The 23,249-nt window shown below is 39.7% G+C and overlaps 3 protein-coding genes and 1 long non-coding RNA gene across 4 annotated transcripts; all 4 read right to left on the bottom strand.

Annotated features, from left to right (window-relative positions):
* Nucleotides 1–445: 445 nt before the first annotated feature.
* LOC135464126 (uncharacterized) lies at nucleotides 446–3,643 on the bottom strand. Its single transcript, XM_064741622.1, has 4 exons — nucleotides 2,919–3,643; nucleotides 2,498–2,571; nucleotides 646–1,700; nucleotides 446–466 (listed from the first exon to the last, which is right to left on the bottom strand). Exons 1-4 carry the CDS (start codon nucleotides 3,635–3,637, stop codon nucleotides 446–448), a joined length of 1,869 nt encoding a protein of 622 aa, XP_064597692.1. The 5' UTR covers nucleotides 3,638–3,643.
* Nucleotides 3,644–3,821: 178 nt separating this feature from the next.
* LOC135461546 (uncharacterized) lies at nucleotides 3,822–9,595 on the bottom strand. Its single transcript, XR_010443370.1, has 3 exons — nucleotides 9,454–9,595; nucleotides 8,996–9,198; nucleotides 3,822–4,242 (listed from the first exon to the last, which is right to left on the bottom strand). It is a non-coding gene; the product is annotated as an uncharacterized LOC135461546 (long non-coding RNA).
* Nucleotides 9,596–10,182: 587 nt separating this feature from the next.
* On the bottom strand, nucleotides 10,183–13,161 carry LOC135464116 (protein bark beetle-like). The gene is made up of 3 exons (XM_064741611.1): nucleotides 12,053–13,161; nucleotides 10,510–10,605; nucleotides 10,183–10,187 (listed from the first exon to the last, which is right to left on the bottom strand). Exons 1-3 carry the CDS (start codon nucleotides 13,134–13,136, stop codon nucleotides 10,183–10,185), a joined length of 1,185 nt encoding a protein of 394 aa, XP_064597681.1. The 5' UTR covers nucleotides 13,137–13,161.
* A 7,119-nt stretch (nucleotides 13,162–20,280) lies between these two features.
* On the bottom strand, nucleotides 20,281–22,993 carry LOC135464106 (uncharacterized). The gene is made up of 4 exons (XM_064741600.1): nucleotides 22,790–22,993; nucleotides 22,073–22,211; nucleotides 21,820–21,933; nucleotides 20,281–21,662 (listed from the first exon to the last, which is right to left on the bottom strand). Exons 1-4 carry the CDS (start codon nucleotides 22,991–22,993, stop codon nucleotides 20,281–20,283), a joined length of 1,839 nt encoding a protein of 612 aa, XP_064597670.1.
* Between the last annotated feature and the right edge of the window lie 256 nt (nucleotides 22,994–23,249).

Raw genomic sequence — 23,249 nt, 5'->3', positions numbered from 1 at the left:
ATTAAAGGGGAAAAGCAAAAAATGTTAATCGATTCCTATTATTTCAAGATTTGATGCCTTGTTTGTTTCAAAGCTTTTTTTCTGAGAATAACACATGAGTATTTTACCGTTCTGCGTGTTGCACGTTCCCTGAGGCCTAACACAGAATGGACATGGCAGACAGTCTTCTCCCCATCTTTCCGGTCCACACTCCGAACATGTTGAGCCTGAATATTTCGTGAAACACTGACAGGTATCAGGAGCGATGCAAAACCCTTTGCCCGAGCAGTCATTTACGTTAGAACACGTGGCTAGCTCACAGCGTGAACCAGTATAACCTAGGTTACATTCACAGACGTTAGGTCCGATACACGCCCCGCGACCAGAACACTGGCTAACTCCAGAACAGTCATACTCGGTGCATCTTGTTCCCGCCCATCCCCGGTAACAACGACATCCGTTCGGCCTAACGCACTCTCCCTGACCACTGCAGTTGTTAACCAGGCTACAGTCAAATGTCAGTTCCTGGCGGATTGGTTGAATTTCCAGCGCCAAAAGAGATGGGTCCCGAGTTTGATCGAAGACACGAGCTTTAGCCGACAGTAGGTTGGTACTTCCCCACCAATTCCGCTCTGCGTGCACTACACCAGTGCCTGCTTTGGTCACCTTAATCTCATACACAGATTCAGGGTTGTCTAAAATGTTATCGGTCACATTAAAATGGAGAGAGTCAACAATAATAGTTGCTTCCGTCGCGTCAAAAGAAGTCAGTTGATTGTAAACGAACAAGCCTTCCAGGTTTCCTTCGTCTTGGGATGACAGACCGACGGCGCACTCTCCACTTCCCATCTCAAACCGGTTAGTGGTTAAGCTGATAACCTGCGAGGGTGGTTCGTTTATCCATGCAGAGGACTCGATTGATAATATGCATGCATCTAAGCTATGACTGTTAAGGAATTGATTATTGTTTATATCTATCACTGCGTAAGACTGAACGCGAACAGAACTTGTTCCACTGTTGGTAAAAACGTTGTCCGTAATATTACACGTGCACAGTCTTGGATTCCGGATTCTCCAGCCATAAGATTCGGACAATGTAACAAGCAAACCCCCTCTGGTGTTATTTGTAAAGTTATTATTGTTAATGTTTATTCCGATATCCCGGTAAAACATGAAAAATTCACCTTGGACCGCTACGCCTTGATTGTTCAAAACCTGTGAATGAGACATAGTGAAGAAATTCTCCAGATCGTTATTCGAGTATGTAACCTCCACTCCAGCACCGCTATTCCCATCAAGTGTGACATACTCTAGCTCCACATGACCACCTGCAGACCTTAAGGCCACTCCATCGTAGTTGCTTCCTATAATAGTAACGTTTCTTATCCGGATATCTGTTATAGGGTCACCGTAAAGTCCATAACTACCACTATCTATCACTGCTGTTCCATTAAAGTCAAAGACAGTATTTTGCACATCAAGAGTTATTCCAGCATTTCCAGACCCCGAAATCACGTTATTAAACAGGCTGACTTGAGAAGTAAGGAACCTAACTCCAGTTCTAGGATTTAGTATGTGCGTGTTCCTCATCTCTGATACAGACGTCACAGACCGGGATTTTGACAAACTGCCAGAACCAAACACAATGCCTTCCCAAAAATCGGAGTTATGAGGCTGAAGGGTTGTACGACTTGCCTTGTCAGATCCAATGACAACCTTCCCTGAAAAAAAGTAAATTGGAAATTATACAGGTAACACCTACCAGAAAACATTTATGGTAAAAATTACATATCGTATGATAAGGCCTTAACATAAAACTCAGTATATGGCACGTTTGCTGGCCAAACAGCATCCATCTTGAACGGGTGAATCTTATACGATAACAGAAAGTAGCTTTCAAGTAGATCTATGAATGTCTAGAGAGTGGTCGCACAAATGCCCGTCTGTGAAATTAAATTTGTTTCTACTTAAAGGTTCGTGGTCAAAGGGAATAAAATGATTCCTTGATGTATTTAGAGACGGAATCAGCCTAATATTTCAATGGATCAACCCGGAGATTTGTGGTTTTAGCTTTTAGCCTAGTTTCTGTTTCAGGTTGTTTCAGGTTATAAAAAGTATAAAACTGCTATCAAAATTGTAAATCTGACTAACCACGTAATTGTTATTAACCAATACAATGTCATGCCATTGGATTGTTTCCCAGATGAGCCAGTTTAATTTGTAGCTTAGGATAAGTGCTAGACATTTACGTGAGTTGAAGTGATATGGAACTGTTTAATTTTGGTATGAGCGTTTATGCAAAAAGTGTTGAAATCTAAATCTGTAAGACATAGTGTCTCCTATTCGCCATATATAGTAGACTTAATGCTATATTGGTGACGATTAATTCTTCAGTCGATTCGAACAACCTGAAAACATATATATGTTATATATATATGAAAACATATATATATATATATATATATATATATATATATATATATATATATATATATATATATATATATAAGATGCATACCTTTGACAAAGATACCGCAGTCTTCCTCGAATTCCACAGTTGATCCTGCTTCAATGACCAGCACCGCATTTTCCCTGTTTGAGACACAAGCAAAAATTATACACAACTTTTTAGCATAAAAACCGTGAACCTTGCTTTTAATAACTGTGTATATATTTGCGTTTTTGGGCGACCCATCTGGCCTGCATATACGTATAAAATAAAGTCAGGCGCTCCTTATAATTTGATATTTCAAGCAACAGGAAAGTTTTAGATGTTAATTTCTTTTCAAATTTCAAAGGTTAATATTACAAAAAAAGCGTTTACACTAAAACTGATTGCTAGATATAAGCGGGGGTATATATTACCAATTAACGCTTTGTGTACGTATGCTTGAAATACTTTTAGAGGCAAGGGAAAGAAAATTAAGATGTGAACTCACTCAACATAAACAGATCTAGATATGACGACTGGTTCAGGTCCTTTAGCAAGGGTAATAGTGCCCGTTACCACTCCGCCAATCAGAGTGTCCAAATGGAAGGTCCCGTCCGTAATATCCACCTTGTTCCCCAAATCAGCTGACAGCAGGTAGGGAATGAAGTTTACCCGGGATAAACGCATGTCCTTCTCAAACGAGCACACCCGCTGTACTATTTTGTCTAAGTCACCAAACCCCCAGTAGCAATTTAAGGCATCAATCGGAGCAAAGTCATTAAAGTCTGGTGCTTTAATTTCACATGATGCTCTTGGATTCGTGAATATGTTGTTCCGGGCTTGAAAGCCTGAAATAGCACTGAGAATTGTGTTACTAACGGAGTTGTTGAGGAACGTGTTTGATGTTATGTATGTATAGGGAAAGGTCCCCGATTCCCCTGAAAGATAGACCATGCTAGAAACTCCATTGGCCTGAAACGTGTTGTTTTCAACACGTACTGTTGCGTTAATTACGTGTTGATAAATTTCGACCAAAGCATTGGCGCGAGGATCTGTGATGTTCTCAAACAGATTATTGGCAATGTTAATGGATGACCTAATACTTGTTCTCACTTCAACAGCTCTTCCGCGAGCGATGTCCATGAATTGGTTCCCAGTGATATAAACGTTGAGTTCAGAGCGAACATATCGAGCATCTATGTCTAAAATTGTACCAGAAATGGACATATTGAAAAACTTATTATTTTTAAATGTCCACGTAGCCTGCTCAAGTTGGTCATTGGGATAAATATCAATCAAAGGTCTGTAGTTCAACGACCAATAAATGTAATAACTGTGATCGTGAATTGAACTGTCAGCCAGAACAAAGGAAAAGTTTCCCCCAGAAGATGTGTGTCGTTGAGATGATATCACTCGCTCGGAATTATCGTGGAAATCACAAGCACGGAAAATCAAGGAACCTGCTAAGTTCGACTCAAGACTGATTGCGGTTTTTGAACCGTACACTTCACAACTGTTTACCTCAAGCTTGCCATTATTCTCCACTCGTATGCCAGTGTTAGTGTTATTCCGAAGGAAGACCGAATTAACATTAAGGTATGGAGCAAACTCCTGGCGACCAAAGTATACGTGTATCCCTGCTTTGGAATTAAATGCAGCTAACAGCATATTTATTGATGTATCCTGTCGTACAATGGGGTATTCAAACAAAAAACCATCAGCCGATGAAAACGTTACAGACACAGCATTCATCTGGGGAAGTCTTCCATGAATTTTGATTCCATCCGTTGTTTCATTCACCAATAAGAAGTGTAGCTGGGATAGCAACGCGCCTGCAACCAAGAAAAGAGACAAGTACATGTACTAAGTCGTGCCAGATTTCTTGTCTCATAATATGGTTATAATCTCCCCTTGTTTTAAAGCTAGCTGACATTCCATACTTGTCTTAGTGTCATGAAGAAAAAAACAGATCCCATCTAAACCAGGAATCAAGACAGGGGTTCGCTGGGCATTTCATTTTATCATAATTTTAAAATGATGCATGGATTAATGCACGGAAATAGACACTTGCATCCCTGCTAACACGCACAGCCAGAGATCATATTGATCTATTTATCTGATCGTTTGTTTACGTCATACTCAACAATATTTCACCAATACGAGGGTGGTCAGCACTTCAGAAATCATGGTTTATAAAACTATACCTGAAATGGTACAGTTGTACGTGATGTGAAATAAAATAGTTAGCAACTTTGGCTCAACTATGCGTGAATTCTTAGAAGGGAACACAAAAAGTTGAGGTTCTCTACGCTTATAGTGCAGACATTAGATCATCTTAATTACGTCGTTGTAGTTAAATATATCAAAAAGCTCCTCTACGAGACAAAAAGCAGTAACAATGATATACGAGCGAGCAAACTGTTGAACGCTACAGCTTTGACTGAAGAAAATCATTTCAGCTTGCAAATCTTACGTCGTGAACCTAATCGAAGACAAGCTAATGACGACAGTGGAAGCGACCAGGTGACTAGCAATAGTGAAGATGAGTCACAGCATGAAAATCCAGAGATGTATGTGAAGGGTCTTCCACTGTGACGATGTCATCGCCATTTATGTTTATGAGTTTCTGCAGTTCCAGGATGAATGCGTTTGCTGTCACAACCACTCCCAAGCCAAGATCGTTTAGGGCAAAGAGTCAGTGGTAGGTTTACCGCCGACGTATGACCTCATCGTGAATGGAAAAAGGTGTCCGTGGCAAATGATCTGTTCATTTGATGTTGATGGAGTACAATGTAGATTGCCATGGACATTTCATGGAAATGGTGTTAATTTTAGTCATTGTTCTGTAACAAGTTTTCGGTATTTTTTGTGGACCCATTATCCATAAGGAGGATTGGTGGTTTCTCAATCTGATTTTATCTCAATAAGCCTTAAATAGATATACCGGTGAATCTTAGCAAACGATCTGACAAAACGTTTCCTATTACATGTGTTTTGTACTAGCCCAAATAATTTAATCTCACAAATTATTGACCTTGTTTGTTCACGTATTATATTTCAAAATCGATCAAGTTTGTAAAATGTGTGATATCTTTTACTTCATAACTTTCAAAATTTAGAATAACTTTAATACTGTAAATAGGTGTTGTACAGTTATTTTAAATCAGAAAATATCTGAAGGGCAATCATTTAACTTATTCGTAATAAATAGAGAAACACTGATTTTATCAGCGAATATAGTGTTTTTGCCACAAATTTGTGGTATAGCCTCTTTAAGCATGGTAGAACTTTGGACAGAGTAAATCTGGCTTATAGGTGGTTTCAAACGTTTTATCTGTTTTAGAAAAGGTTTTAAAAATGTATAAAAAATTATTTAATCACAGTTTTTTATTAGTTGTGCCAGTTTTCTTTGAATCGATGAAGACTAACTCGGAAGCTGCTGGTCTTGCTTGGTTTAGTGCTATTATCGACATTCTTTAAAAAAATCGCTTGGCTTTCTTTTATTTGCTGCCATCACCATTAAGTATGAGGAGCTCGTCTGGATTGGTTCCTTGAATGTATCAAACTAATTGAGGAGTATGTCTAGCTTGGCCTCCTTGACCAAGGTAACTCCGATAATGTAAGTCGTATAGGTTAATTTATAGTTCGATCACTGTGTTTGTGCAATCCTCAGTACTACCAGGATTCCACTGGATCATACATATAGCTTTGGTGGTAAAATGCATGCAGGTATTTAAGACATCATAAAGCACGTTAAGCTGAGAAAAATTTAAGAGTAATAAGTTGGTAGGAAAGGCATTGTGTGAAAACAATAGGAAAATCAGAGCAAAATGGAAAGAATAATGTACATGTACATAAACTATTTCATTACCGTAGCAACATTTTTCCCTAATTACTGAAAGAGCCGTTTGCTGTTATATTTATCCACTAAAACAAAGCTATTCTGTTACAAAGACTAGCAGAGCATGACCCCAATTTTTGCCACTGCACAATTTTATTGAGCAACGCTTCAGTTTCTAGCATCCTTTTTTTTATTTACTGTCCCAACCCTTTCCACAGCACTAACCAAATTACATTAACTCTATATGTTTAAATAACATCTGCATTTATTATTTACTCAGTAGTAAACAGCTTTTGTTGTTTACTTGTTGTTTTGACTTGCACCAGTCTTTGGATTAGGTCATTTTTGTATGCTATGCTTTTGGAAGAGAAATCCACCTGGCTTGGTTTCCTGAAATCAGTCATTGGGTCTAAATAAAGATTGACAACTGTGATACATACAGTTGGCCGGTGGCCCAGCACTCTGTGCTGTGATTTTTATTATTTTTCTTCCGTTTTCTTAAAAGATTTTTGCAAACTTTAAGAGCTGTTAAAGGACAACGCAAATTTTGGCTGTTTTTGGTTAACTTTGCTAACGTGACATGGTGTCCATCTTGGGTTTTGATTAAAACCGTTAAAAATCTTCTTCTCAAGAACCAACGATCGAATTCCTTTGACATTTGATGTAATGGTAGTGTGATCCCAGACAGAGAAAATTTGGAAAAAAAAACTTGGACATTCATCGAAAGCTTTGGAAGCTAGCCTTTGGTTGAAGTTATGACGTCTAAGTTTGATAATGTTTTCATGTATTCTGGTGTATCTGGCAACGATGATTCCGAATCTGCTTTTGTATTGTGCCTATCTATGTAACTTTTTGAGATATGGTTAAAAAACTTTTGTCAGTTTCGTAATTACAATGACGTGTAACTCGAATCCTATGGTAACTCACCAAAATTGTGACGCGTTTCTAGTGAAAACAGTTAGTTTAGTCTAGGTTAGAATGTGAAATTTTAATGTGTTTGTCTGTATCACTTGAAGTTGTGTATCGTAACTTTTGGGCAGATATGATCACGTGACTTGGCGGCCTCCTTGGGTTTTGATGAAAAGCTAAAAAATATTCTTTTCCAGACCGGCTAATGTGAATGAGCTGAAATGTAAACTGCAGTTGTACACAGACTATGCATGTTAAGTTTGAAGATGAGAATTTGGTTGGTTGAAAATTGTACAAGCTGTCTACTGGGTGAAAATGTCATGTGACCAAAAAATTCGTGACTTGCTCATAATTTCCACACTTCTTCAGAGGGTGTCCTGCCAAAATTCCTATCTGATGCAGTTTAATACGCTGATTCCGAAAATGCGATTTATGCAAAAAACCGGAAGTGACGTCGGTAAACCAGAAGTGGTACATTCTAAAAAGATACTATTTTTACATTTTTTAATATTGAACAACTTCTACAGGTAAAAAGGCTCAACAGAAATGCGTGAAACTTAGGTGCGTGGTAGACCCGGAGATGTGCTCTTACGAGTTGGGTGTCCTCAGTAACGTGACCTGTCAACTATTTTGGGTTGAATTTAAATCATTTAGCAGTCATCTTCTCCAAAACTCAATGTAAGATTGATTAAAATTTAGGACACATAACAAGCGTTTCCTGGAGACTACTTGTTTAGAGAAAGGTGCAATATGTTTGCAAATTAGGTTTTAACTATACATATGATGTGACGTCATGTGCAAACGAAAAATTTGAATTTAAGGTCTACGCTTTAGGATGCCGCACAGAAAAGTAACTACGAAACCGTAAGCCATGGCTTTGGACTGGGGATGTTTTTTGATGTAACATCGCTTATTCCTTTTAAAACTATTTAGACCACAATGTCATATCTGTACATTCTCCTAACATTTCCTGTCACCTACATGCACTTTGTCCTTGCCCGCTCTCAAATCTGAACTGAGCTCAGGCAAACCAGATGGGACACTAGAGTGAGGTGATTGCAGGCCATGTGTCGAGCAACGTTGAAATGTACATACTTAATGGCCTAACATGGCCTAACGCGGACAAGACGCAGTGGTGCTTTTCAGCACTAGACGCATTGTATATGATATCTGGTAGTGTTGGATTCAAACACAGTTGGTTATTTTCATTTCTGTCATGCTTTTTCTCCATGTTGTCTGTTTTGTAAACACTGTTACAATTTGTACATGCGGATTTGATTTATTGAATTTTCCATTGTCTATGTGCTTGGGCAGTTAAATCCAGTTATTTGTCGTTATGTGTGTTAGTGCCAGTTCGTAAAAAGATGCTTGACAAAGCATAATTTTTCCGATGGTGACAAATTAGTTTAGTGCATTACTTTTATAGTGTTTTCTTATTTGACATTCAGTTGGACCTTGGTGTCTGGTCACTGGTATCGCTGTAAGGAAGGTAGCATCTTTAATTTATGTTTTGATTTCTGTCAACACTCTGGGAAGCTCGCATAGCCTCCTTGAATCTAGCAACATGCCAGATTACGTTCAGTCTATCAACATTAGCTGAGAAACTCCCCTAGCTAGCTTTCTTGAGTCTATCAACATTAACTGAAAGTCCCACGAGGTTTGTCTTCCTTCACTTAATCATTAGCATCTGAGAAGCTTACCTGGGTAGATTTTCTTGAGTCAGAGGAAAATGGAGACTTTGTGAGACTCGACCGGTTTTGTTTCTCTGCGTCTATCAGTATTACCTGTAAATTTTACTTGGTTTGGTTTTGCCGAGGTATAACTGAGAACCTCACCTGGCTTGGTTTCCTTGAGTCTATTTCCATGACAGATTACCCCAACATCTTCCCAATGACCACAGTTATGATTGCCCCAGCCATTAAAAATACAGGACGTTACGTTGAGCTCGTCACCTATACAGTTGATATCGTCCATCCAGATGGTCCCACTTCCGCGTCCATACGCTGCGCTTGCCTTGACGGTGACCCCTCCCCGTGGACTAACAAGATACAAGGCCATATACCAAGCTGACAGATTATTGTAATCCCTTTTCTTAAATGCCTGCTTTTTTGTCAAAGTAAAAGTTAATGATTGTATTTCTACTGACTAACTTCGATGCAATTCGTGGCATTTTGAAAGACAGTTTGGCTTTTGAATTTAAACACTAATTCAAAGTTACCTTGACTACGTTGTTGCAGCGTTAAGCAAACGACGTTGAGAAACTTACAACAAGGTAACGGCATATATTACTTACTCATAGCCAAGCATTCGACAAACCACCATGGCGTCTTCCTGGCCAAAATTGTCGTCGCAAATTGTCCCAAATTCGCCATTATAACGTACTTCGACACGACCTTCGTTCGGCAGTTTGCCGGCAACGAGACGGATGTCCGGATCCGGAAAGTACTCTGCAATGCGTAACAAAAGTACCGGTGTCATTTATTCTAATGTTTATCTGCATTTCTGTGATAGTATTATCTGTGTTAAAGGCACAATCCACATTTTAAACATTGTAGGACATTATTTCCCCACAAAACGTTTGGAAGCCACGTGGATGATATTAAACTCAGTTTCAACTATGTTTAAAACTAACCATAAATTATCCATTTTATAATGCCTTGATCAGTACTGAGAGCAAAAAGGTGTGATATCCACAAACCTAATGTCTTACTGAAGAACTTCTTGTAAGAAATCTCCATATCCAGATATTAAAAGCTAAATAAATTGTGTTTCCTAGTTGTCTTTCCGTGTTTAGTTTAATTACAAAACAGCCTGACTTTTGATTAATTAACTTGATGTTCAGCTTTTATTAATTTATCGCCTTTTCAGGCGTTCTTGTAGTTATTGTCTTGGCTGTATCTTTGTCCTGCAAAATGATACTGGAGCGTTCATACTCTCCCAAAAAAAAAAAAACAAGGGGTTAAATTTAACAGAAAGTCTGTTGTAAGAGTGACGTTAGAATGCATTCTGTTATTGCAGCCGATTATTCTGTTAAATATAACACTTAATTCAACATAAAGAATTTACAAAGCCAACAGCATATTATCTGGAATATGGCAGAATATTATGTTGTAATTACAAAATACATTCTAGCATCACTAAGACAACAGACTTTCTGTTCAAATTAACAGATTAATTCTTCGAGTGAAGAAAAACATCCAAAACTACCTTTGTTTCTTACATTTTAGACATTTGGACCATACTAATAATGTTTACCTATGGATAAAATTATTGGATCGTTTACTGGTGTAATGTGCACTAGATGGCAAATACCTTGATATGTTCACACCCAACAGAACTCAGCACTTACCAGTGTGTAGAAATTCAATCCCACGCCACTTTTTCTCCGTCGATTGAGGTAAGAAATTCACCGGATTATCGATGTTGCCCTCCACGATTAATGCACCTGTGGTAAGAGAGTGTGGGATAATTAATTCGCATAAAGGTGTGCGTGGTATTCGCTCAGTGTGTAAGCAAATATCATCATTTAGATCAGATATAAGGTCATTATGGGTCAGCTGGAAACTGGGCCCGCACAACTCTGCGAAACATTAACTGCCTGATGCAATGCGCTTTCACCTAGTCCGCCATAAGTTGAAATTACATATATCTCTTACATGGAAACACTGCACATTTTTGATTCGGTAAAGAAACTAAGGCATCGAAAAAGCACAAAATAATTAATTTTTGATATTTGAAGTCGTAGATTTTATAGACTGGTTTATATAGGCAGCCATATTTAGCTTAAATGTGATGTACCGTTACCGAGCTGCTCGTCTGACGATACTTTGGAGAACATATAAATTCACTCGGTTTCTATTGATATTAAAACCATAGGACATTGTCTGGCATTATTTCAAACTCTAAGACATGCATAACATGACAAGTATTGATTTCGATGAAAATTTTTGGGTGAGAAATTAGGTACAAACATACTATTATATCATAAGCACTCGTAATTATCAAGCTACTTAAGATTTCTCAAATTATGCTTTTCATATTGTTCTGAAGTAAATAATTAATATACAGATTTAAAGGGTTTTCAGAGCCAAGTATTTTAATTTTAGCTGTGTTTGAATTTTTTACCAAAATCTTAAGACGTTTGATAAATGTGGGTCATGGACGTTGTTTAGAGTACTGCTACCAAAGCGTCAGGAATGGATAAATTTAACCGTAAAGTTGTCTTCGGCTAGAATTATCTTTCAACAAAGTAATGATCTGTTTGGCAGAAAATTAGTCAAACAATCATAGAAACCATGGAAAACTTTTTTATTTTAAATTTGACTCAACTACTTCAAATTTCTAACTCTAGAAGAACTTGGTTAGTTTCACTGAATATGGTTTTACAGGTTAACGGCCATAGCTCTGCTTTCGATACTTGGCTCACAACATCCATACGTTTGAAATAAATATTTGCGCTTAAAATCGATTGTGAATTATTCCTTTTTGATCTCCAGTATCTTCTGACAGGACAATGTTAGGTTTTCCTCATGAAAATGCAAATAGTTTTACGAATAGAATAGTTGGATTGCCGGGCCTTCATTAAACAGTTGTCGTTCCTTGAAAGTTACAAAAATGTGTTTATTTCTGCAGATAAAAGACTACTCAAAGTCAAGTGTGTTATGAAAACCTAGACGAATATTCTGCTAACTCACTCCAGATCTATAAAAAACCTTTACAGTAAGTTTATGAAGTAAACCGTTGTTAAGAGTTGATAAGACACTTGGAACTATAATTACTTGTAACTCATACAAATTAATGAGATAAAGCATCTCCATCAAGACAGTTCGTATGTACATGAAAAACATGGCATAATGTTTTCTACAGTCTTCTTATAAATAGGATTCTGATACCTTCGACGGTGACGCCAATGTTCGGCAAAAAGTTGATCTCGACACCTGCTTCAACCTGAAGAACGTCACCGGGGAGTACGTTAATGGAACTAACGGCGGTGTACGGGCTTCCCTCTACAGTCAATGTGACGTTGCCATTGACGTCACCACCAAGAATACCGTCTGGAGTCACAAACCTCCGCGTCTCCTCGTAAACCGAAGATAGGGAGCTGTTCTCAAAGTAGGGTTGATATATGACGAGAGGTAGTGCAGGGTTTGATCTCTGGTCGTACAACTTTCCCGCAATCTGCCTTGAATCAACACTGCCCCAGTAATTCAGAGTGGCGTTCACATCCCCGTAACCTCCTTGTGATGTGGACACTTTAATATTGGACGTTGCATCCGGGTTGTTGAATACGTTGTAGTGTAGTAAAGCATTTGACGCCTCAACAGTAACAACTGTGTTGGAGTTATTTCGCATCGAATTTCTTTCAAACTCCAGTGGACGTTTTAAATAATCAGCTGTTATGAGTTTGATAATATCCGTTCCAAAATTTCTTAGAACCGTATTTTGATGTATGCTGACAGTTGCCGACCCACCATATGCTTCAACGTGCATGGCTTTTTCGCAGTCAGCGATAACGTTTTCGGAAACAGAAACAAGAGCGGAAGTGTGATAGAGATAGAGATAAAGTGCCAGATAGTTGATACCTGACAGGCTGTTTCTGTCTAAGTTGATTCTCATAATATCGTAGCGTGCCCAAACCCTTACCCCGCCGGTTTGAGAAGTGTCGCCACTATCCTGGCTAACTATGTTATCCACAATGTTCAAGGTACAGTTTTCGCTTTTTCCAGAACCAGATTTATACAAATCAATATGTCTCTGAGATAAGGTATTTTCAACGCGGTTGCGCTCAATGTTAATGTTTTGGCACTGATCATGGAATCGTAAATCTATTGGCCTCGCAAGTGATTTGAATGTACTGTTTATAACTGAAACATTACCATATCTCAAATCAACGTACATTCCATGAGTATATCGGGAGCTGCCTTCCATCAAACACTGTGAAATAAGCACTGATGTTGGGTGGTTGTTTGTGGTCATATATACGGCGTAATGTGTGTTTTGTCGAAACACAGACTTGGTCATGACTAGTTGTTACGGTATTGAAAACAGCAACAGAAAACAGACTCAGTGACTCAATATTACAATGTAAACAATGCTTTATATATAAAATGAGACGTACAGTTTTACAGACAGTTCAACAACAACAACAACATACACATCAGTATTACCGGTCTTTACAAGTTTCCAGTTCACCTTTACACCCCAAGGAACGTATTCCAGGAAATCCAACGTAAAGACCATGGGATAAACACACAATTCACGCAAGTCACAAATTGTCCTAGACAGGTACTTCGCTAGGATAGCGAACACGAACACAGTACACAGGTTACACAGAACTGGAACAGTCAAGCCTTTGAATGACGTCACACCCGCAGAGCACAACACAGGGTAAATACAGGCATGGCGGTATAATCCACTTCAGATCAGTCACAGCTCCCGCAGAAGCTCACAAACGAGCCGTTCAGAGACGTAGAGTAATGTCACCTTGTGGCAGAACGAACGTCCTTTGCAAAACTGAAAACTTCAGTTTAGAGTCCTTGACGACCTTGTCGGTCAGGTGAGGTCAGCGTGTTAAACAAATTACACAGTCCACACTGTATAATCATAATCAAGATCCGAACACCAATAAACGTGACTTCCGCAGAAATTCACATAAACCAGACATCAGTACTACTGTGGTACACAAACGGTGTCGGCATAAAAATCTGTCCTCCCAAATGAAACTGGCATCACCAGCTCATATCAAAATAATGGACTCGATACGAGAGCGTCGCACACTCTCCTGGCTCCCAGTGGATGCAGCAAAAATACCTCTACTCTGCACAGAAAACACGGCTTATATACGGTCCAGGTGGATTCAACTATTCTTAGACACACAGAATTAACAGCCAATGAACATCCAGTTAAATAAACAGAGCATTGAACGAGGTGCTTTCGGCCAGGTCCGCACTGTACATATATAACAGGGCCTGTTATGCTTATAACATATAACACAAAGGTCCGCAGACTAACAGTACATGAAGACGTTAAATAGTCATACATAACACCCCCACCCTTCAGGGAAAGAAAGTTTTGCATAAAACTTTCTTTAACATATTCATAATCACGAATAATAATAACGTTTACCACACAGTCTTTAAAAACAAAGCTGCAGAAAACCAACTAGACACGTGACAAACAATCAGCAATCACATTATCTTTCCCTTTTATGTGTCTAATCTCTAGATTAAATTCTTGCAAAAGCAAACTCCACCGTAACAATCTTCGGTTTTTACCTTTTAGTTTGTCCAAGAAGGTTAAGGGATTGTGATCTGTATATACAACAATGGGGTAACTTGAGGAAGTCACATATACTTCAAAATGCTGTAATGCTAGAATCAAGGACAGACACTCCTTTTCTATTGTCGAATAATTTCTCTGGCACTTGTCAAATTTGCGAGAAAAAAAACATACAGGGTGATCAACGTGATCTGTTTCATTTTCTTGTAACAAAACTGCCCCAGCAGATATATCACTAGCATCAACAGCTAGCTTAAATGGTAAATTAAAATCAGGTGCTACAAGTATGGGGCCGCTGCTTAGCATGGCCTTTAATCTATCAAAAGATCTCTGACACTCAATGGACCACAAGAATTTAGCACCTTTCTTTAACAGCTGAGTTAGTGGCTCACTAACAAATGAAAAGTTCCTACAGAACTTACGATAATAACCTGCCATGCCCAAAAAACGCTTTAACTCTCTCTTACAACTTGGCACTGGAAAACAAGAGATAGCACTGATTTTAGAATTAACAGGTTTTACCTGACCCTGTCCGACAACATGCCCTAGATATGTGACAAAAGCACAACCAAACTCACACTTAGCCAAATTTATTGTAAGATTGGCTTGGGACAGTCTCGCAAATAATGCCTCCATGATAATTAAATGTTCCTCCCAAGTGTCACTGAATATAATTACATCGTCGATGTAAACACGACACCCTTTAAGGCCTGATGTGACGTTGTTCACAAGTCGTTGAAAGGTGGCAGGGCTGTTCTTCATCCCAAAGGGCATGACTTTGTACTGGTATAAACCATCTGGGGTAGCAAACGCTGACACCTCACGAGCGCGCTGCGTGAGCGGTACTTGCCAAAATCCTTTCAATAGGTCAAACTTGGAGACAACGTTGGACTTTCCCACGGCATCGATACAGTCGTCGATCCTTGGAATGGGAAAGTTGTCTGCTTTAGTGACGGCATTCACTTTACGATAGTCTGTACACATACGGTACGTCCCATCTGGTTTTGGCACAAGAATACAAGGTGAACTCCAGTTACTGTTACTGGGCTCGACCAGATCATTTTCCAGTAAATACTGAACTTCTTTTCTCAAGTATTCAGTTTTAGTTGGGTTCAGTCTGTATGGGTGCTGTTTAATTGGCTTGGAATCTCCAACTTCAACATCATGGTAGATGGATTCAGTCCTGGTTGGAACATCAGGAAACAAATGTTCATATCGACGAACCAAATCCTTCAACTGCTGGCGTTGCTGATATTCCAGATGACCCAACACAGAATCAATGTTCTCAAGAATACTTGAATTCTGGAGTTTGGCTGACCGGAACCTTAAGTCAAAATCTTGATCATCCCTAACAGCTGAATCAGGGCATAAGTTAGAGGTAACAACTCCACTAGGATGTACAACATTGATATCAGTGCTATCTCTGTCTACATATGGCTTTAACATGTTAATGTGACAAAGTTGTCTAGATTTGCGCCGATCAGGAGTGAAAATAATATAATTAAGATCACTTAGCCTCTTGTCTACTACATAAGGTCCAAAATAACGTGCCTCAAGTGGCTTACCACTAACTGGAAGTAAGGCCAATACCTTCTGACCAACTTCAAATCTGCGTCTTACTGTCTCTTTGTCATACTTAGTTTTCATACTCTTCTGAGAAGCTGTAAGATTCTCTCTGGCTAACTCACATGCTCTGTTGAGCTTAGTACGAAAACTTGACACATACTGTAATAGGTTAACATTGTCACTATCACCAGACACAAACTTTTCCTTGAACAACTGTAGTGGACCACGCACAGTATGGCCAAACACAAGCTCAAATGGACTAAATCCAAGTGACTCTTGTACAGACTCTCTTACAGCAAACATTAACAAAGGTACACCCTCGTCCCAATCTTTCCCTGTCTCAAAGCAGTAAGTTCTTATCATACTTTTCAGTGTCTGATGGAATCTCTCTAGTGCTCCTTGACTTTGTGGGTGATAAGCGGAGGATTTATACTGGCTAATACCTAGCTCATGCATAACTTGTTAGAACACACCAGACATGAAATTTGAACCCTGGTCTGACTGTACTGACTTAGGCAGACCAAACATGGTGAAGAACTTAACTAAAGCCTTAATTACAGTCTTGGCAGTAATATTCCTTAGTGGAATTGCCTCTGGGAAACGAGTTGAAGTACACATTATGGTTAACATATACTGATTTCCAGACTTTGTCTTAGGTAGCGGACCAACACAATCTATTAAGATTCTACTGAATGGCTCACCAATTGCAGGAATAGGCCTCAAGGCTGCCTTGGGGATTGTCTGGTTAGGTTTCCCCACTAACTGACATGCATGACAAGACCTGCAAAATTCAGTAACATCTTTCCTTACTCCTGGCCAATAAAAATGACTGAGAATCTTATAATAGGTCTTATTAACACCCAAATGACCTGCTAACGGCGTTTCATGCGCTATGGTCAGTATGTCTTTACGATAAGACTTGGGCACAACTACCTGATGCTTAACTGCCCATTCATCCTCCAAAGAAACATCGGGAGGCCTCCACTGCCGCATCAATATGCCAGACTTGACATAGTAGTAGCATGGGTCAGGTAAAGATTCACCATCTTTAGCTGCATCATTAAACAAGCAAGAAATACTTGGATCACTGTGTTGTTCAGCAATCAACTCAGTCCTACAAAATGGCTGATCACCACTAACAAAATTAGTATCTACTTCCTGCTGGCTGTCTAATTTGGAAGAATCTCCATCCAACATGTTGTTAAGAAAAGTCTCACTCAAATCAACAGTACTACCCTGGTCTGTACTGACTTTTCTAGACATAGCTCTTGTAACAACACAGGACGGATATAAACCCGCTATCTCGCTTTCAACTGGCTCTGTGACCGAATTCAGAGAAGGCTTATCAACCATTAAGGGATCAACAGTAACCTTATCATGTGCTAAGTCATTTCCCAACAACAAATGAATACCCTCAAAAGGTAATGAAGGCTTAATGCCTACCCGGACAGGTCCAGATATCAAATCTGATGACAAATAAATATCATGAAGGGGAACACTGACAAAGTCACTAGACTCTACACCTCTAATAAGGGCACGAACCCCAGAGTATGACTCTTCAGAAAAGGGCAGAGTATTCATCAACAACAGAGACTGAGATGCCCCAGTATCCCTCAATATCTTTATAGGGGTAGCACAAGACATGTCGCTTCTAAGCGACACTGAACCAGAATTGATAAACGGAGCGAAGCTATCCATAGAGCATTTGGGAATCTTATCCAATCCCGTATCAGCTAACTCAGATCTGCTTTTAACTGCTGATGTAACTTCCGGCAATGTTTTGTGCATTGCAACACAAAGACCTGTGGGCTTAGACTCATTCTGAGCTTCCCGTATCCTTTTCAACTTGTAACATTCACTCATCACGTGACCTACCCGCTTGCAAAAATTACAAGTGACCCTATTTCGAGGACTACCATTCCAATCTGAACTACGTGAACCATGAGCTGTAGAACCATTGGAGCCTGGTGTAGAACTCTTCTGTGTAGAGCTACCTCTACCTGTTGCATGTGACTGGGTATTCCTACGTGTAAATGAATTAAATGGCTTACCCGTGTATGTAACCTTATGTGTCAAGGAATAATCATCAGCTAAACTGGCTGCCTCTTCAAGTGTACTCGCCTTCTGCTCATCAACGAACACCTTTACATCATTATGAATACAACGCTTGAACTCTTCTACCAGCACAAGCTGACGCAAACTTTCAAAATCCTTGCCTATTTTCTTGGCTATACACCAGCGATCAAACAACTGCTCCTTAGCTCGACCAAACTCAACGTATGTCTGATCTCTACCTTTTTCACAGTTACGAAATTTCTGGCGGTAAGCTTCAGGCACCAATTCATAACCCTTCAAAATTACCTCTTTCACATAGTCATAATTGGAAGCATTCTCTACACTTAACTGAGTGTAAATTTCCCTGGCCTTTCCAATTAGCACACTCTGTAATAACATAGTCCAGAACTCTTTAGGCCACTTCAAGCTATTTGCAATTTTCTCAAAATGCAGAAAATACTTATCCACCTCTTTTTCCTGAAAGGATGGAACTAACCGAATGTATTTGGTCACATCAAATCCTGAATCCTGTCTACCGGAAGGACCCGGTTTCTCATCTCTCTCTAATTCTAACTTTTTCATTTGAAACTCCAATTCTCTTTCCCTCTCTCTTTCTTGCATTTCTCTCTCCTCTCTCTGCACTTCCCTCTCTCTCTCTTTTTCCTCTCTCTGCACTTCCCTCTCTCTTTCTTTCTCTCTTTCCTCTTTCTCCATTTTCAACTTTTCCATCTCATGTTCCCTCTCTTTCTCTCTCTCTCTTTCCTCTTTCTCCAATCTCAACTTTAACTCAAACTGCTTAAACTTAAGCTCGGCATCAGACTGACCCTCGAACTCATAATCAGATAATGCAGAACTATCAAACTTCCCTATCTCCACTAAATGTTTCAACAAAGTATACTGCATATCTCTTTTCCTCCATGAAGACTTTATGGACAAACCTAAAAATGTCCCTAACTTAACCAAGTCTTCCTTCTTTAAACTCTCAAAAACATCCTGATCGGGCGCATTAACAAACTGTTTAGGATCAAAATCTCCCATTGTAAATATTTAGCCACTGAATCATTCACCGTTAAAATTAAGCAATCGCTTCTCACTTGTGTTTAACTTCAAATATCCGGTGCAAAACAAAAGGGAAACAATCAGTTCCCGGACAAGCCCCCAATTTCTGTTACGGTATTGAAAACAGCAACAGAAAACAGACTCAGTGACTCAATATTACAATGTAAACAATGCTTTATATATAAAATGAGACGTACAGTTTTACAGACAGTTCAACAACAACAACAACATACACATCAGTATTACCGGTCTTTACAAGTTTCCAGTTCACCTTTACACCCCAAGGAACGTATTCCAGGAAATCCAACGTAAAGACCATGGGATAAACACACAATTCACGCAAGTCACAAATTGTCCTAGACAGGTACTTCGCTAGGATAGCGAACACGAACACAGTACACAGGTTACACAGAACTGGAACAGTCAAGCCTTTGAATGACGTCACACCCGCAGAGCACAACACAGGGTAAATACAGGCATGGCGGTATAATCCACTTCAGATCAGTCACAGCTCCCGCAGAAGCTCACAAACGAGCCGTTCAGAGACGTAGAGTAATGTCACCTTGTGGCAGAACGAACGTCCTTTGCAAAACTGAAAACTTCAGTTTAGAGTCCTTGACGACCTTGTCGGTCAGGTGAGGTCAGCGTGTTAAACAAATTACACAGTCCACACTGTATAATCATAATCAAGATCCGAACACCAATAAACGTGACTTCCGCAGAAATTCACATAAACCAGACATCAGTACTACTGTGGTACACAAACGGTGTCGGCATAAAAATCTGTCCTCCCAAATGAAACTGGCATCACCAGCTCATATCAAAATAATGGACTCGATACGAGAGCGTCGCACACTCTCCTGGCTCCCAGTGGATGCAGCAAAAATACCTCTACTCTGCACAGAAAACACGGCTTATATACGGTCCAGGTGGATTCAACTATTCTTAGACACACAGAATTAACAGCCAATGAACATCCAGTTAAATAAACAGAGCATTGAACGAGGTGCTTTCGGCCAGGTCCGCACTGTACATATATAACAGGGCCTGTTATGCTTATAACATATAACACAAAGGTCCGCAGACTAACAGTACATGAAGACGTTAAATAGTCATACATAACACTAGTCGAAGAAATCTTTCCTGTCCACTGTTTTGTCGATCAAGCCGAAATCCGTTTTGGCATCCTACAACTGTAGCTTCCTCGATGTTCATTTCCACAGAGGCTCCATCCTCTATAGTAAGGTATATTCCCGTAGCCATCTGAGAGATATGGACATCCCGGAAATCGAAGTTCAACTCCAGGCTCGATCATTAATGAAATTCCTTCTGGGACGTAAATACTGCGTGTAACGGAGAAGGAAGTATTCCTGCGTAGAGTCACGTTTTGGACGAGCCGTCCGCCGATGGTAAAGTCGTCCTGGGTGAACTCGTCTGGGTCTTGCCCTGTATAGAGCTCAGCCAAGTCACTTGTTACGAAAAACGGGGATACAAAGATCAGAACGAGATCTATATTGATAAAGGCATCCCTTACTCGAGACCGGACGAAGGAGCCGTTTGAAGATCCCCAATAATTGTAAGCGGCATTAATGAAATAGCTCTCACTAAAAGGAAGGTTTGTATCAATTTCATATTCAGATTCAGGGTTAATAAACGTGTTCATTGAGAGAGAGTACTGTGGAAATTTTTTGATGAAAACTGCCGCTGAGTTGTTGACAATTTCGTTGTAAGTGAACAAGACCCATTCCGCGTCGACATAAACAGCGTGCTTTGATTGAGTACCAGTTATAAAGTTGTAAGAAAATGTAACATTTGACGAGGTTCTGATGTACACGCCCGCATAGTTGTCATGTAAGATGTTTCCCGAGATTACACAGCTGTCCTTGTCTGTCCCGCGATAATCAGTTACTTCTACAGCGTAGCGATCTCCATTCCTGGTCAATGTATTTCCTGTGAAAGTCACGTTACTTAGCCGCAAATACACAGCAGATCGACCGTTGTGTTCAAAAGAATTGTTCTGAAATACTGCAAATAATGCTTGTGTGTGACCTTGTACGTGCACCCCATAATACTTGTTTGTCCTAAAACTACAAAAGCGAATATCCACCACCTGATTCACATAAATGAGAGCTCCGTAATTGGCATTTCCTGTGACGTCCACCTTATTCATCCGCATATATTCCAACGGTGAGTAACCCGACACGCTAATCCCTGATCCTCTATTGTCAGATATCTGAGAGTTTTCAACCTCAAGACCACAGTTTTTAGTTTTGGTGATAATGCCTTCATTTAAATTGTTAACAATTTCGTACGACCTGAACAAGAAATGGCTTAACTGCTGCCCCGAGGAGAGTTCTATTCCTTGCCCACATCCATACACAATTCCGCCAGTAAATGCTTGACCTGTCCTGTTCTTTTTGCCGGATGTAAGGACAATTCCTGATGAACTCACGTAGACACCGCAACTGCTGAGATCCATGTCATCAGCATCGCCACGAAGACCACGTTGTGCTTGCCAGATGTCTGTATTCGTTAGCATAACATCTGTGAAATTGGAGACCAATTTTAAACTTTCATTACAAAGTATAACTTAAATGTGAGTTTGTTGGAAAATTACCTGTTCAAAAATATATTATCCAACCGAAAATAGCCACATGCAGTACGACGTATTTTTTTGACTGAGGAGATTGTATTAGCTTACCGGAGCCTTTCTTGACTTCAACTTCATCCCATCGAAAGGCTGAGTCACCAAGAGGAAGGGAATTATGAGAAAATACAACTCTCAGGCCCTCTAATCCATCGGATCTCAAACGTCCTAAAACAACCCAAAGATTTGACAATAACGATCAAACGCCTCGTGATTTAGTTGTTATAAACTCGCAACATTACTGGCTTTTTCACAGTTTGTTGTCGGAACGCATTATTGTAACAGGTAGATGTTTACAGACAATTACCGTAGACAACCAACTTAGCCTCGGTGTTGGTGAAGAGCACCCGAACGCCTGCCTGGATCGTGAGACTGGCTTCAGGTCTTATGTGGATCGCCCGGTCGATGATATAGGGACTCAGACTTGTCACGAAAACCTGGTTATCCTACAAATGGTATTATAGCACATTCTGTGAGCAGCGTTTCTACACCAGTGTTTTTGCAGTACTGTAATGGGAAGTAACTATGACCGGTAATTCAGGCTCATTTCTCTTTTTATTATACTTTTTATTAATTATTTTAATACATCACGAATAATATGACTGGATTCAATGTAAACATGAAAACAGTTTTTGTGCTTGATGTCTCGCAGAAGGCAGCTGACAAACCTTATGATATAAGGAAGGGCATAATGAATGGCGACATTTAGCCATCAGTGATATCAAGTTTAATGAAAGCTTTCAAATGGGCGTTTATTCATTGTAGTTCCGCATGTTGACACTATTTTAATGGTTGTACTCTGAAAGCGGATACTGAAATTCTCTTGTTCAATATCACTGCATGGAGTTAGCAAGGCTTTGTATTAAACAATGAACCTGCGGATGGCCGTTGGTTTCTCCCGGGCTCTGCCTGGTTTCCCCCACATTATGCTGGCCGCCGTCGTATAAGTGAATTAGTCTTCAGTGTGGGATAAAAAAATCAAATAAATAAATAAATATCAAACAATACAACGTGTGGCCCTCACCTCGATATCCTGTGTGACATTTTGACCGGTTGATTGAGCAGGGGAGACAGCCTCACATCCGTACAGTTCATACTTCAAATAAGCGTACACATTCCATTCGACAGGGTTCAGCGCGATGTGACGGGCCTGCGAACATCGACGATAAAGGGAAGTTAAAAGACACACATACAATATGACAATAGTCACACTTCCAAACATCTTCATCTTGGCAAACTTTTTTTTTAGGTCGAAATGCTTTGTCACTTGAGGTACGAAAATGTCATACTGGATCATGTGACTAGTCAGATATGTTAGACAACTTTTGCTGACATTAGTTTACCAATAGCCTGTCTCGCCGTGTCCCGAGGCACAAATGATACTGCTTCCATTCAGGAATTTCTTAAGTTCACAAAGAGTCAGTCAATTTTGCTCATGGCCTGTCTGCTCTAACGTCATGTAAAACTTTTCTCAGACCTCTTAC

This window comes from Liolophura sinensis, chromosome 1 (assembly GCF_032854445.1).
Source record: "Liolophura sinensis isolate JHLJ2023 chromosome 1, CUHK_Ljap_v2, whole genome shotgun sequence".
Classification (NCBI taxonomy): Eukaryota; Metazoa; Mollusca; class Polyplacophora; order Chitonida; family Chitonidae; genus Liolophura; species Liolophura sinensis.
This window is presented reverse-complemented; position numbering and strand designations above follow the sequence as displayed.